This window comes from Penicillium canescens (assembly GCF_028828765.1).
Source record: "Penicillium canescens strain IBT 15451 chromosome Unknown utg000011l_segment0_segment0, whole genome shotgun sequence".
In the NCBI taxonomy this organism is placed as follows: Eukaryota; Fungi; Ascomycota; class Eurotiomycetes; order Eurotiales; family Aspergillaceae; genus Penicillium; species Penicillium canescens.
The window spans coordinates 1,396,558-1,410,882 of NW_026703973.1; the positions used below are offsets into that span (position 1 = coordinate 1,396,558).

General features: G+C 48.2%; 6 protein-coding genes across 6 annotated transcripts; 4 read left to right on the forward strand and 2 right to left on the reverse strand.

Annotated features, from left to right (window-relative positions):
* Nucleotides 1-590: 590 nt before the first annotated feature.
* On the forward strand, nt 591-2,498 carry N7446_013264 (uncharacterized protein; the record flags this gene model as incomplete). The annotated part of the gene is made up of 1 exon (XM_058522005.1): nt 591-2,498. The coding sequence occupies one exon, from the start codon at nt 591-593 to the stop codon at nt 2,496-2,498; it is 1,908 nt and encodes a 635-aa protein (XP_058365482.1).
* Nucleotides 2,499-2,830: 332 nt separating this feature from the next.
* N7446_013265 (uncharacterized protein) lies at nt 2,831-3,290 on the forward strand (the record flags this gene model as incomplete). Its single annotated transcript, XM_058522006.1, has 2 exons — nt 2,831-3,117; nt 3,155-3,290. 2 exons carry the CDS (start codon nt 2,831-2,833, stop codon nt 3,288-3,290), a joined length of 423 nt encoding a protein of 140 aa, XP_058365483.1.
* Nucleotides 3,291-3,310: 20 nt separating this feature from the next.
* On the forward strand, nt 3,311-4,412 carry N7446_013266 (uncharacterized protein; the record flags this gene model as incomplete). The annotated part of the gene is made up of 3 exons (XM_058522007.1): nt 3,311-3,596; nt 3,653-3,957; nt 4,032-4,412. The coding sequence occupies 3 exons, from the start codon at nt 3,311-3,313 to the stop codon at nt 4,410-4,412; spliced, it is 972 nt and encodes a 323-aa protein (XP_058365484.1).
* Nucleotides 4,413-5,199: 787 nt separating this feature from the next.
* On the reverse strand, nt 5,200-6,353 carry N7446_013267 (glycoside hydrolase family 16 protein; the record flags this gene model as incomplete). The annotated part of the gene is made up of 3 exons (XM_058522008.1): nt 5,200-5,862; nt 5,926-6,200; nt 6,254-6,353. The coding sequence occupies 3 exons, from the start codon at nt 6,351-6,353 to the stop codon at nt 5,200-5,202; spliced, it is 1,038 nt and encodes a 345-aa protein (XP_058365485.1).
* Nucleotides 6,354-7,879: 1,526 nt separating this feature from the next.
* On the reverse strand, nt 7,880-9,512 carry N7446_013268 (uncharacterized protein; the record flags this gene model as incomplete). The annotated part of the gene is made up of 3 exons (XM_058522009.1): nt 7,880-8,283; nt 8,373-8,684; nt 8,750-9,512. 3 exons carry the CDS (start codon nt 9,510-9,512, stop codon nt 7,880-7,882), a joined length of 1,479 nt encoding a protein of 492 aa, XP_058365486.1.
* A 2,046-nt stretch (nt 9,513-11,558) lies between these two features.
* On the forward strand, nt 11,559-14,280 carry N7446_013269 (fungal specific transcription factor domain-containing protein; the record flags this gene model as incomplete). Its single annotated transcript, XM_058522010.1, has 4 exons — nt 11,559-11,672; nt 11,908-12,477; nt 12,574-12,682; nt 12,725-14,280. The coding sequence occupies 4 exons, from the start codon at nt 11,559-11,561 to the stop codon at nt 14,278-14,280; spliced, it is 2,349 nt and encodes a 782-aa protein (XP_058365487.1).
* Nucleotides 14,281-14,325: the final 45 nt, after the last annotated feature.

Below are 14,325 nucleotides of genomic sequence, written 5' to 3' on the forward strand. Positions count from 1 at the left end.
CCCGTGACCTTGGGTCCCGTGATTTGGCCCGTCAAGAAAAGTTTAAATTTGTTGATGTTCACCGATCACTTCAGCTCACTTCACTTAGTTCTTTTCTTCTCTCTTATATTTACTGTCTTCTGTTTATTTAATATTCATTAGGATGTCATTATGAATGGATCGTTTTTCTTTATCTCTGCAGATCGAGAAACGAAGCATCTTTTCAGACGTTGTGACTAGCGTGGTCCACTCAACACGAGGTCGAATGAATAGCCCTTGTCGCCCCATCTACCCCTGTTGTTCATATATATATGTCTCGGCGCGATCACCTTGAATTCCTTCGATATACGTGGTTATAGAAATATCAAGATTCGTAGTACACAGATACACCTAGCAATTTACATTGTCTAGAAACAATGCATGTAAGCATGGCGATTTGGCCTCTGTTGTAAAAGGCTAGGCCCTTGGCGCGGGCTTGGTCTACATTAAGGGGGCAATGGCTTCTTTTTTTTCCTAACCCCACTGTCTTCTTCATGTCTCCGTAGTCTCTACTCTGCCTTGCGCTTTCAGGTCTGCACCCCGGAGCCAAAATCCGGGGGATTTCTTCCAGGATGCTGTGTTTCACCCGCAATCGCAGATCCTATTACCTGCTGGTGGCCTGCGCAGCGACATCAATATGTTTGATCAACCTGTTCTTTCTCACTGAGACAGTGGACAACACCCGCTTGCGCGGGTTTACCATGTTTGGGAAACCAAAGCCGGTGGGGGAGTATGCCCACGATGGACACCCCATCGTCAGTCTCATGCGGGAGGCCAACCGCCAATGGCTGGCATACGATAACAGTCGCTCTACGAACTTCCGCCGGACAGTGACCAAATACCGTGAGACATATGGGCGACACCCACCACCAGGCTTTAAAGAGTGGTACATGTTTGCGCGCACGAAGAACGCGCACAATGTGGACGACTTCCAGCAGATCACCGGCGACTTGCGACCCTTCTGGGCGTTGCCTCCAGCCGAGATTCGCAAAATGGCAGCCAAACTCCAAAACAGCGATGGAATTGCTGGGGTACGTATCCGCAACCATAAGGTTTCTATCGACATTGAAGATTGGCGGCCGGAGACGCTGCGGGATTCGATCAAACGCATCGCCAACTATCTCCCGGATATGGATATTGCGCTCAACCTGATGGACCAGCCTCGAGTCATGGTATCCTACAACGATACGCAGGAATATCTCCGCATCGAAGCGCTGACCAGAAGTCTGCCGATCGATGCTCAGGATCAATTCACTTCGGGTATGGATCATCTGTATGAAAAAGACTCCACCGTTGAGGGCGTGGATCCAGAATGGTTTTCAATCGCAGGACAACCATACATGAACTTCGCCAGTGAATCCTGTCCGCCTGATTCCCCTGCTCGTGCCAACATCACGACCGAGGATGCTAATAAGCTATACAAGTCGCCGTCGGCTGGCTTCATCACTAATTTCACCGCCTCCTCGGATCTGTGCACGGTCGGACCTGTTCTCGGAGACAAGCATGGATTCCTGTTCTCAGCTTCCAGCAATGTTATTTCAAGAAAGTTGCTCCCGGTTTTCAGCGAGTGCAAGGTCAGCGTGAACAATGACATCTTGTTCCCCGCAAATATGTACTTCATGAAGGACAAGCGGTATGTCTACAATTCACGACACGATTACGAATGGCAGTACAAGTCCGACACTCTCCTCTGGCGCGGCGTCACCTCTGGGGGAGTCCAGCTTGTTGATAATTGGCATCAGTTGCATCGTCAACGCTTCGTCCAGATCGCCAACAGCACCGAGATGGAATCACGAACAGTCCCAATCCTCACTGAGAACAGCGTGAAGCAGTATCGAAACTTCTCAAACTTCAACCCCAGTAACTTTTCATTGGACCACTTCGATGTCGGCTTCACTGAAGCTTGGGGCTGCATTCCCAACTGTTCATTCTACGACGACGTCTGGACATACAAGGAACCCCAAGACTTCAGCCAGCAATTCAAAGCAAAGTACCTAGTCGACATCGACGGACACAGCTTCTCTGGCCGCTGGCGTGCCTTCCACCTCAGCAAATCCCTAGGCATCAAAGCCACCATATTCCGTGAATGGCACGACTCGAGACTCTTCGCCTGGCGCCATTTCGTTCCGATGGACAATCGCTACGATGACCTATATGCATTAATGACATATTTTATTGGTCTGGGCAACTCCTCATCCAGCGCGTTGCCCGCGTCCAGAGAGCCATACGTGCAAAGCCACGACTTCGAGGCTGAGGTGATTGCCGCTCAGAGTCGGGAATGGGCGCAGCAGGCATTGCGCAATGAAGATCTTGACATTTATCTGTATCTTCTTCTACTTGAATACGGTCGCATTACAGACGATAATCGCGATGGCATTGGGTACAGTGGCGACGGAAGCGAACTGGACCACTTTGATGCTCAACACCCTTTTTCTTTGCCGATACAGATGGTCGTTGGTGACCATCCTGATACCCCTTGAACATATTCTTTTTCTTCTTCTTTGCACATAAATTCTTGTTGTACACTTTCATCCATCTTGACTGATCTACTGTTTTGTATACCAGGCATCGAACTATGTTTAATGAGCAAAACATTCATTCTCCTCATTGGGCTCTATCAATTCTACAACTAAAACTTAGGGTAGCATCATATAATAAAGTATTAATACTTTAGCAGGGAACCGTTCACGTTTGTATAGCACAAGTGTGTCCGCGACCAACATTAAAATTAGGAATGACAGGGATGAGATGCAACGACGATCCCGCCCTGACCTCGTGATACTCAAGCTCTCTCCTACACAACTTGCGCCAAATGGCATCAATAGCAAGACAGAGTCTCAGGACTCGCATTCGTCTAGGGAAACTAGAAATTTTCACGTCTTCGTATCCAAGACCACAGACAACACGTTTCAGCGCTAGACCCAGAACGCCACCACTGGCCTCAATAATCAACCCATTGAGATTCTTTTCTACATCTGGCTACCAACCCTCCAAAGAGAAGCCTCAATCATTCCCGACAAGTGGATTCGAAATTATCCCAGCAGACATCCCAGCCGCCGAAGAGCAAATATCCGATTACAGTCCCATCGATACTACCCAGTCTACATCGGAGAAATCTTCCAAGATCGCTTCCAAGTACGCGCGAAACTGGGCTGGGGAAGTTGTTCTACGACATGGCTGGCGAGAGATATGAGGCTCGTCCACCTGAGTACAGTAGTTTTCTCTTGCCTATGCTAATATTGAATGCAGAGACAAAAAATATGTCGCCCTGAAAGTGTACATCCACAACTCAATGTTCCACCGCGAGCTCCCTTTCTACGAGCATTTAACACCCTACATCTCGAATAGTTCCCATATCGGGCGGAAAAATATTCGCAAATTCCACGAGTCTTTCACTGTCACTGGTCCAGATGGTACACACATCGTGCTGGTCTTGGAACCCGGCCATATAGGTCTGTACGACTTTCAAAGAGGCATGCCAAACCAGCGGCTCCCTGAAGAGATGGTGAAAGCGATCCTCGTTGAGGTACTCCAGGCGCTGGATTTTCTGCATACTGAGTGCGAGGCTATTCATGCTGGTATCACCATTCACATCTCTCAACCGAGGTCGGCTTTTGTGCTGATATCTACCCAGATCTCCATCCTGGTAACTTACTAGCCTGTGCTGACGAAGACGAAAATGACATATTCCAAGTTATGGATGATCATGAGAAGGAATCACCGTCGACTCGCAAACAGGTCTCAGAGATTCGAACAATATACGCTTCGCGAGCACTTATCCCTAAAGAGGGTCCTCTGAAACTTTCTGATTTCGGGGAATCGAGGATTGGACCGGGCCCGTATGAATATAAAGCACTGCCTATGGTATATCGTGCTCCGGAGATTATGATTGAGGTGCCGTGGAGTTATCCTGTTGATATTTGGTGTGTTGGTATGACGGTATGCCTTTTCGCTTCTTACTCGTTACTTTGGGTATTTTGTTTTAGAACAAGATTGCTGATTGTGACATGTAGGCAATTGATCTCCTCGGGTTCGACGGAATGTTCAATGCTAACGAGAACGCCGGTGACCTCTATGAGGCAACTCATCTCGCTGAAATCATTTCTGTTCTGTATCCACCGCCTGCTGAGTTCCTTGCGCTGAACCCTGATATCGCTGCTAGTTTCTGGGATGAAACTGGTATGTTCCCTTTTTTGGTCATTTCTGTGTTATGCGACGAAATGCTGATAGTTGTCTCTCCAGGAAAGTGGAAGGGTATTGTACCCATACCTGAAAAGAGTCAGATGGGTCTACCTCTTGGTTTTGTCAAGTTCCTACGAAGAACTTTGACTTGGATGCCAGGTGAGAGGGCAACAGCTAAAGAGCTCTTAGAGGATCCTTGGCTGAAAGGTTGAACACTCCCAGGGTTCGTAAGTTGTATTATAGTTAGTTAGCCGCATGGAAACTCTCTACTTAGCCAAGTGTTGTCATATGCCACCATACCAGCTTCAAGAAAACAATCTAGCAAATAGATGGGCTAAAGATGAACACCTTGTACACTAAAAATGAGACGGTCCCGGTATTGCGGGACTAATCTCCTGTATGCCACAGACAGGAGACATCAAAGGCGCCAATCGAGGTCGAGGAAACAAAAACAAAAAAGAAGAAATAGCTGTGCATCATCCGTGAATCGAACACGGGCCTCGTCGATGGCAACGACGAATTCTACCACTAGACCAATGATGCTAGTTGATATGTGGATTGAGCCAGTTGTGCTACTTGAGCAGAATTTGCTAGCGTCGTTTTTGGTGGGTCGCCACGTTTTACATTTGGGACTTTCTTTGGTCATCTAACATTCTAAGACAAAATTTTCGATTCGTTGCTGTTCAATTCATGTAATTCATAACCTATCGACTACCTAGGAGTATATTTTTGACTTTTATGAAGCTGGTGGGCACGCTCATTGCACTAGCATCGCGCATGGCTGGAATTGCGCCAAAATATATAGCCGACAGTGGTCCCAATCATTACTTGTAGAAACAGGTCTGAAGACGAAGTTGGCAATAGAATAAGCGGTGGACAGTAAGTCTAAATCAGGCAGATAATCATATTACAAGAAGGAATGTTAAAAAAAAAAAATTGTAATCATAGATCTATACACATCCCACTCGCAAACATACATCCATAACGAAACCCAGCCCCCTAATACTGCACAACTCCAGCAACAAAGGAAACAGCAGCAATAACAAAGACAGAAGTGTAGTACGAAGCTGACGCACCAGACACAACTCCAACAGAAGAAGCAATAGAAGAAGCCGACGACGATGAGGAAGCAGCAGTAGAAGAAGACCCCACAGCAGTAGAAGAGGCCATAACAGACGCCGAACCAGTGCTTGAGCTCGTGGCCAAATTAGTAGAAATATTAGTCCCATTAATAGCCTTGATGCTAGTATAAGCACCGGTCTTATCGGTATACTTGTACGCCTGGGCGGGGTTGTAGTTGATGATATCGACCGACTCAACGTACATCGAGAAGGGTCCCTCGGTGTAATCGGTCTCGCCGCCGGCCCATTCAATTGTGCCTTCGGAGTTGTCTGGGTCTCCGCCGGCCCAGATGCCGATGCGGATGCGCATGGGTGTCTGGGGGAAGTTCTTGCCGTTTACGGCGTCAGCGTATTCCAGAGTACGGACTACGTCGCCATCGAGCAGCCATTGAATACGCTCGCTTGTCCAGTCAATTGAATAGGTGTGGAAGGTTTCTTCTGGGGTGGTGACGGTTACAGTTGTGCCGCGGTCGTAGGAGGTTGTGTTTCCTTTGCCGAAGTAGTCGGTTTGGATTTCGGTGCTGTAGGTGCTGATTTGTTCCTGTGGGATGGGTTAGTGGATGTTGCTTTTGGCGGTGGCATGATATAGGAGTGAGGGACTTACCCAGTCGATCTCGTCGAGGTCGTCGGATTCGAGGATCCAGGTGCTGATGATACCAGTACCATTGGCGGCTCTCATCTTGACGTCGACATGGCCGAAGAAGATGTAGAATTCGCTCTCGATTGTGGGGGCGTCACCCTGTTCCGAGACGGTGAACTTGGCTCCTAGGTCGGTGCTTGTCACGGTGCCGGCAGTGGTGTTCCAGCGGCCCAGGGAGCCAGAAGTAAAGTCGGTGTTGAGACGGTACTTGTTAAGACCGGTATCCGCGGGGCAAGTCTCTGCGAGGCAATTGTCAGCGTTGTACTAGTAACGTCTTGGATCTAACACATACTCTTGAGAGGATTGCAGCTAGTAGTAGTCTGGGCAGCACTGAGCTGAGCAGTCGCAGCCAGGGCGACAGCAGCCCACTGGTAGTAAGACTTGAAGACCATAGCGAAGCTGATACTATGAATGAAAGACGAAGTATACGGGATGAAAGAGAATGGACCAAAAAAGAGCGATGCTCCGAGGTTTATAGGCAACGCAAACAGCCTTGGCGAACAAGGGACAACAGGTATATAAACATGGAATCGTTGTTCGTTTTATTCTTAGATGTTGCGTGTCAAACCCGATCTGTTGCCCCTCGACCTTGGATCATCACATCCACATACGACGCAGATGGCAGATAACCCATTGGGAAATTGCCATTGTCATTGGCTCCGATGCCAGGAACCATGGTGGAGCAAAATAAATTCTGATCAGTAGCGATGTTATAATTCATTGCCGTACCGACCAGAAAAGCTTGGATGGGGGATGACGGGGGCAGCTTGCGTGGTTGGCCCCAACTTACGAACTAGCGGGTAGGGCCTACGTACACCCGTGAGAATCTTTTTCCCGCCAATATTTTCTCAATATTAATGGATTTGTGTTATCTGTGTGGAGTACGGAGTAGAATTTAGAGGAATTGTTGTGCGATACAATATAGATGTGCGCCAATTGAATTGTCACGTTAGGGGGTTGATGTTGAAGATCAATGTACATACCTCGATCTCGGATACAATGTTATTTTTCAGCCAAATTGCAGTATCTGATCTTCGGTTCGGCCTAGAGTTCCTTTCTTGATGTCTTAGCTAGTCTCCAATTGGAAAACATGACCTGTCAAATCCAAGTCGGCCCGTACACTTACTTTACCGTAACAGTGTGCGAGTTTATCTGTCATTGATTTATCCTGACCTCTCGCCGAGACGACATGCTGGCTACGGGCACCACAACCACATGGGTCCATGTGCTTAATTAACAAGGAACAATTTGTCTCTCTCTAATGTCATCCATAATTAACAACAAAAGACACCAAAAAGCAAAAACATACAACAGTAAGGATTCGCTAGTGGTCACCCACCTAACTACTAACTTACCGGCGTGTGGCTTAAGTACGGCTGAGCGGACGGGAAGCCCTGTTCTCCACACCCTGTGGTCGTATGTACTGGAGTTGGTATAGAAGGGATATGTATCCTTTGATTAGGATAGCTAGTCTAGTGGTATCGCCTAGGTGAGTTTAGGGTTAGTGCCGCTTTACGGTTGCTCGACCGGGGGTGAGAAGGGTGAGTGCTCCATAGACAGGCTGAGGATTAGGGTGAGAATCACCTAAGTCGCGCGACCACTACACTGACCCCCTCAGTTGAGCTATAACAAAATATTATTGGATTATACCCCTCCACCTAAAGCACTCGACATCTCGGCATCTACATATAACGGCGTAATGAATAAGGGATTTGGCAAAAGGACCTCGTGGGTTGCATATGCCTTTGGATTTGAGCTATAAATGTGCATCCTCGAGGAAAGCCACGACGTCTTTATTTAGGAAAAGACGCCTGAAAGCCCCTCAAAATTGAGATCTGCAACGGCAAATCTTCGTGCACCGTGCTTCGCGAAAGAGAGCGCAGTTGCCTTTGTAATTCCTGTGTCTTGATCCAGTGGGCTAGATAGGGTTGTTGGGTGGCCAGGTCCGAAGTATCACAGAAGTTTCATCCTCGTATTGAGGGTGACTTTTCATATCCTCCAAGTCAAAATCCCACGCCTTTGCCACCCGACTATCTGGTCGATATGGGTGAAAACATTCCCATTTCAAGATAATCTGGTCGGCCTTGTTCTGGAGACAGAAGGTAAACTGGCGATGGCTCTCCACCTCAATTTTCACGTTCTTTAAATGGGGCATGCGCTGGGCCGCATAGCCGAGCGATATGAGAAGTTGATGGAAATGTTCTTCAGTCGGTAATTCCGGCCAGCCCCATCCCGCTTCGACATCGCATATCACGTCTTCCCAATCTTCAATCTCGTTGATTTCGCTTTGGTCTTCCGGCGTGTTATGATAAGTTGGTTCTCCTGTTCGATTTGTTTGTCATTAGACCTCTTGGATATACTTCAACTTTTTCTTTGGTGCTTTCTTGTTCTAGGAGGGACCGATTTCTTACCTGAAGGAAGCCAAGGTGGTATACCCTCAAGTTCTAATACCTCTAGGTAGGGCCAGTTCAACTGCAAGGAACCCGGTTTAGGCTGACCTTTTTTATCCAAAGGACACAAAAAGTCATATGCGATAGTAGTGTTCACCAACTTTAGGTGCTTAAGGTGAATACTGAGATCTCGTAAATTGGAGCTCACATTATCAACACCAGAAGGAATGACATTGAGTGGGCGCATGGCCGGTTTCCACGGGGCATCATCGTGTCCTTGATAGAGTAGCACTCTTAGGCTCTTCGGAATAGATCCGACTAAAGAAGACAACGCTATATAGGTATTAGTAAAATTTCTAAGGTTAATAGAAGTTCACAACAAAAAGGGTATAGCTCACCTTCGCGACGTGCCTGTATATACTCTAGGTGGTCTGGACGGACAAATTCCTCAAGATCTAGCTCCAATTCAACGATTTGGGTACAACGTTGAATTATAGTCCGCATTGCACCTGTCCAGATTTGATTACGGTTTAGAAAAGAGAGCTTCTCAATGCACGGAAGAGATGGTAGATCCGACATATCCTTGAGGAACCGCGCTCTGTATGGGGGAATTGATAATATACGCCCATCTCGATAGTCCCAGCGATAGTCAGCGGCGATTTCTGAGTGCTGAGTATGTGGTTCCGGTGCAAGACCTTGCCGACGACCTCGAATAGTCAGATTTAATCTCAGACGGGAATTTTGATCCCATGATTGAAGCTCTTGGAAAAGGCTAACTATAGCTGTCTGAAAAGCTAGATCGTTGTCCTTTCGGATAGGATTATCTGTACTATAATTCTCAGGATTCTTCCGATGTTTGCGTGCCATCCAGTCTAAGACTTCGTAAGGGACGAGGATATTGTATTCAAGCTTTCGGATGTAGGTTTTCCGTATAGCATGATCGCCGGATATGAGATTTTGGAAATTTTGGAGAGAAATTCCACGTTGCCCCTCTGCTTTGTGTTCATCGTCACTATAGACAGCTAGGTTGGAGTAGAGGAGGGGTTCAAAAGCCGCCTGCCATGAGCGACGAACACAAGTGCAAGGAACTAGAGAGTTTCCATCATTTTGCAGAAGAGTTGCGATCTGGAATAACAGTTCCGGGGGTGGTGTTGCCGTCATTATGCTGGTGAGGTGTCTCAACGGAACATAAACCTGCGGAGCCGATTAAATTCTTTGTGAGCTACAGATAGGGAGAAAAAGGCAGAGAAAACCGCGTGAATTGAGAACAAAAAAGGACGAAGAGAGAGATGGAGAGAAAGAGGAAGGGAGGGAGTGAGGCTGAGGCCAAACTATCAATCTGCACCTGTTTTGGGGGTTCACCTGACCCCCCAATAGGTCTAGTCCACCGGGATATGAACTGAAATGATGTCGGAATCAAGCGGAGAAAAGGAGGAAAAAGAAGGAAGTTCCAATCAAAAGAAAGTGCTTATTGAATGCTTGGCCCCTTAGAGCCCCACATTATTATGCTCCACCAAGCCTTACAAGATCGGGGGTGCAACTGAAAGAAGGCAAAAAATTGGAAGATCCATATACTCGCGACTTTCCAAGGTTCGTTTGTTTTCATTTTCACCTTTAAGCATCTTCCCACCCCTCTTCCAATTCCCCTGGACCGCGCTGATTCTGCTTTGTGACAGTCCATTCCGATCACCGTCAAAATGTCCATAAAGTCTCTTCCGGTAGAAGTGATGTCCATCATCTGCAGCCATGTACAGATATTGGAAAGGAAAACGCTCAGGTTGACATGTCGCACATTATGCACAACGTCGTCTGGGGACTTCTTCGACCGATATTTCAAAAGCATCCACTTTATGGTGACGAGCGACAGTCTTGGCAGACTGGAAGACCTCGCACAATCCGATGTAGTCAGAAAACGAGTCCAAGAGCTTTGGATGATACCAACCGTGTTTGATGGCGTACATCAGCTCGGTGAAAATAACATGGGAGAATTCCGTGTGTCATCGAAAAGTTGCCAGCCATTAGATGGCGATGAACTGAGGGACCGCTATCACACATACAAAGCCATGATCACAGACAACTCCGATCTCCTGAATTCACATAATTACTGTGCCGATGTCAGTTCCCAGGTGACCCTCCCAGAAGTGCAATACGATTCTCGTCTTCCGTTCCTAGACAGTGTAGAGGATCTCCATCTCTGCATAGAACTTGAGAGGGACACTTGGGTCAAACTGGTTTACTGAGTTGTCACCTGGTCTCATGCGACTGAAGCTCTCACAGAGTGTCGGCCATCCCTCCCAGGCACAACCTTACTTTTTCAAGGATATCTGTGAGAGAGGAAAGTTCATTCAGCTCAAATGCCTACACTTGAATCAGGTTTAGATCACCTCTGAATCATTGAAGTCAATGCTTACTACGGCCAGACAAACTTTGGCCATCCTTAAACTCACCAGAATGAGATTGATCGATCATGAGATCAATTCGATAGCTGGTGATTTGAATTCTTCCCAGGGGAATGTTTCAAACATCCCACGCGTTGATGATCCTGGTCATTCACAAGGCTGGTATAGACATCCACCACGCGGCTTTTACAATACTCCCCGTATTCCACGTATCTCGCCATCATCGCCTCTCTTCTCTTTATCTGCCCCTTTCATCCGACCAGCAGTGGGAACACCGCCTGTACCAAGAGTTCCTCCTCCCCCAAACACTCACGTACCGATTTCTTCTACTATGTCGAATGAATCATTCCAATTTTCTCAGTGTCAATATGTTTGTCGATATGAAAACCAGCTATCGCTCTCGAAGGCCCGAAGCGCACTCGTTCATACCAACATCTCTGTGGACACGAAATTCCATTTATGCAGAAGTATCATCTTGCTCTGCTGTATTTACCATATGTCTCAGTGCCCTTCATCCATAGACAATGCGGTCACAGTTATGGTTTCTCTTTCAGTCAATCTGACTACATTTCTTACTTTCGGCGTGATTGAGAGCGAATAGATTGATTGGATGAGCCCATTCCTAGGGGAGCGGGGTTTCATCGGCTCTTCGGGCTATCTCATACGGGCTTCGGTGGAGCTATAATAGAGAAAGGACAAAGGATCTCCTCACACTTTATGCACCCCAGAATTGATCTCGCGTACCCAAAGCTGGTACGAGAATATCCGTTTAGCAGAATGTCGGCATCTGTGACCAATCATACCCACCATGTCACGGAAAACAGCAAGCTGCCAGAGCTCTCGGTTGCCTGTAGTAACTGTCGCAACCGCAAACTGCGCTGCTCCAGGGAAACACCCGCATGTCAACACTGCCGCAAAACTGGTCAGCTAGTACATCCATAATTCCTCTGTCTCCTAAGACAGAACCGCTTCTTCCAATGTCGCTAATTCGGCTCCGGTATAGGGAGCGACTGCGTGTACGATCCCAAACGGTCCAAGCCGGGGATTAAACCTGGGGCTATTGAAAATTTACACCGACGGCTAGGTATGATAATAAAGAGTGCTTCTGCTGGTGCACGTAGAATTACGTCCACTCGGTATGCTTGTTAGGATTGCAGACGAGGCTCACATGTCCGCCGCTAGATCGCCTGGAAGATTTTGTTCTCGACCGACTGGGAGACGATACGCCAGACGAGTCCAATCGACAAACACAGCCGGGTGCAGACGAGTCTACGGCAAGTTCTGTTCTGTCTGCACTGGCACGGGAACTTCAGAGATTCAGCGACAAGCCGGCGACCGGGGCCGCTGATCGCCCAGCTAAACGACAACGGTTGGACGACCGCATCGGCCCTTCTCATTCTTCGCCGCCGGATGTTGATCGCCGTTTAGTACTTGATTTTCTCAATCCGAACACGATTGAAGATGTTTTGCAGACATACTTCAAGCATATACATCCTTGGATTCCTCTCGTACACGAGACCAGCTTGCGTCGGCGACTTCTCAACACAAAACACAGATCAAAGCTTGACGTCTTGGTGCGAGCCATGATATTAGTATCGGGGAGATATATACAGCGGCACGAGGCCGTATCCGACATCTCCCTGGCTAATCTGACTACCGAGCAGGCCAGGAGTCTGATTGTTTCGACTTCGATGGATTGCTTAAGCGTTGAAAATCTCCAGGCACTCGTAATTTGTGTTCTTAATGATGTGAGATTTTTCTATTCCAGTCATATACACTTACCACGAGATATTACACATTCTGAATCATGTCAACTAATTTAGCCTTCAGATTGGAAATGGGCGGGGGTAAAGGCATGGTCCCTAGTCGGATCACTGACTCGGACTGTCGAATATTTGAAACTAACAGTCGAAGACGAGGAGTGCCGAGGTCGTACGTCGATTTCAAGACCGTTTATATCTCTCTCCCCTCCAGAGAGCTGGGTCGAGGCAGAGGAGCGACGCCGTGTGTTCTGGAACGTGTTCAACTTCGACCGGTTTTGCTCCGTGGCAATGGGCTGGAACACTAGCCTCACCTCGGACGATGTGCACCGTCGTCTTCCTTGCGATGGAGTCTATTGGAGAAGAGATAAACCCAATGTTACAGCCTTTTTTGGCATCTGGGACAAGTCAGCAGGGCGGATGGGGAATCCCATCGCCTTTCCTCCGGCCCATTACGTGTCTCCGCAAGGTACGGTGACCAATGGCGCCCCTGAACAGAGTCCGAACGACGCCAGCGGCTCTGTTTCATCGCCGGAAGATCCCCTGATGGAGGCTGTTGGGGCTTTCGCCTACCGCATCGAAGCAACCGAGTCGCTGAGCCGAGTAATGACTTACTTCCTACAGCAAAAGGTCGACATGCACCATCCAGAAAACGTCACCAGCTGGCTCACACGGTTCAAGGAACTCGACCTGCGCCTTGTTCACTGGAAGATGCTCCTTCCAAAGAAGTGGAAAGCCGCCAACCCTACCAACACCACTGTCAGACCCCACGACACGGCCAATCGGAACGGCCTACCTAGTGGCAGTGGAGAAGCAACGGAACTAGAGGTCGATGCCAAACGCCAAACAGTAGTGATGGACCCAAATCTCACACTGGCACACATCACTCACAATGCTTCCATGATTCTCTTACATCAACCTATCGCGTTTCCACCCCACGACTGGACTTTCCGCAGCCGCCTGCCCAGCAGTTGCTCTGCAGAGACCTGTCAGCAGGCGGCTGTTGAAATTGCCACTATCACTGAACAATACCTTAAAGTGTCTCCGGCAACGTTCCCTGTCTATCCCCAGTTTTCATTCTGCGTCTATGTGGCAGCCCGACTCCTACTAGCCTACGGAACCTACTACGGTGGAGAAAGCACTGCTCTGTACTCCAGATCGGATGTTGATGACAGGTTCTGGACGCTAGTCCGAAGCCTAGATGAAATGTCGCGTCGATGGAACGGGAACGTGGTGGTGCCAGAGGCCACGACTTTGACCGAGGATCTGGCGGCAAAATACGCGTTAAAACTGAGAGAGATGAACGATATGTGCATGCAGGGCTTGGGCTACAGAATAAGTGTCTTGGATTACACGCAAGATATCGACCATTGCAGCAGTAAGACCGACCCTATTGCAGGAGATCCAGTTCCTGTGTCAACTCCAAATGGCTTGACTCAGCAACCATATCAACACCTGCAGGCACAGCCAGCGCACAACTTTCAAGGTGGTGGAAGGCCCGCGGAGAGCCAGCCAAATGGTGACCCCATCAATGCGGCACCGGCCATGGCGTTACCCTGGCCTTCATCCCCACTACAGCTCCCTAGAAATCCTAACGACCACCATCAGACAATGCACGGGAAAGAAACGTACTCTCCAGGGAGAGATCAAGCGCCCTGCGACCTGAGTCCTATTTCACAGGTGTTGCTGGGCCATCAATTTATGGATTTGGACCGGATCATCAGTTTCGACAACGGAATGTTCAGTGCCAATCTGGACCAATCTTGGTGAAGGGTCATTGAACGGCCAACTATACTACACATAGGCCGTTAAAGT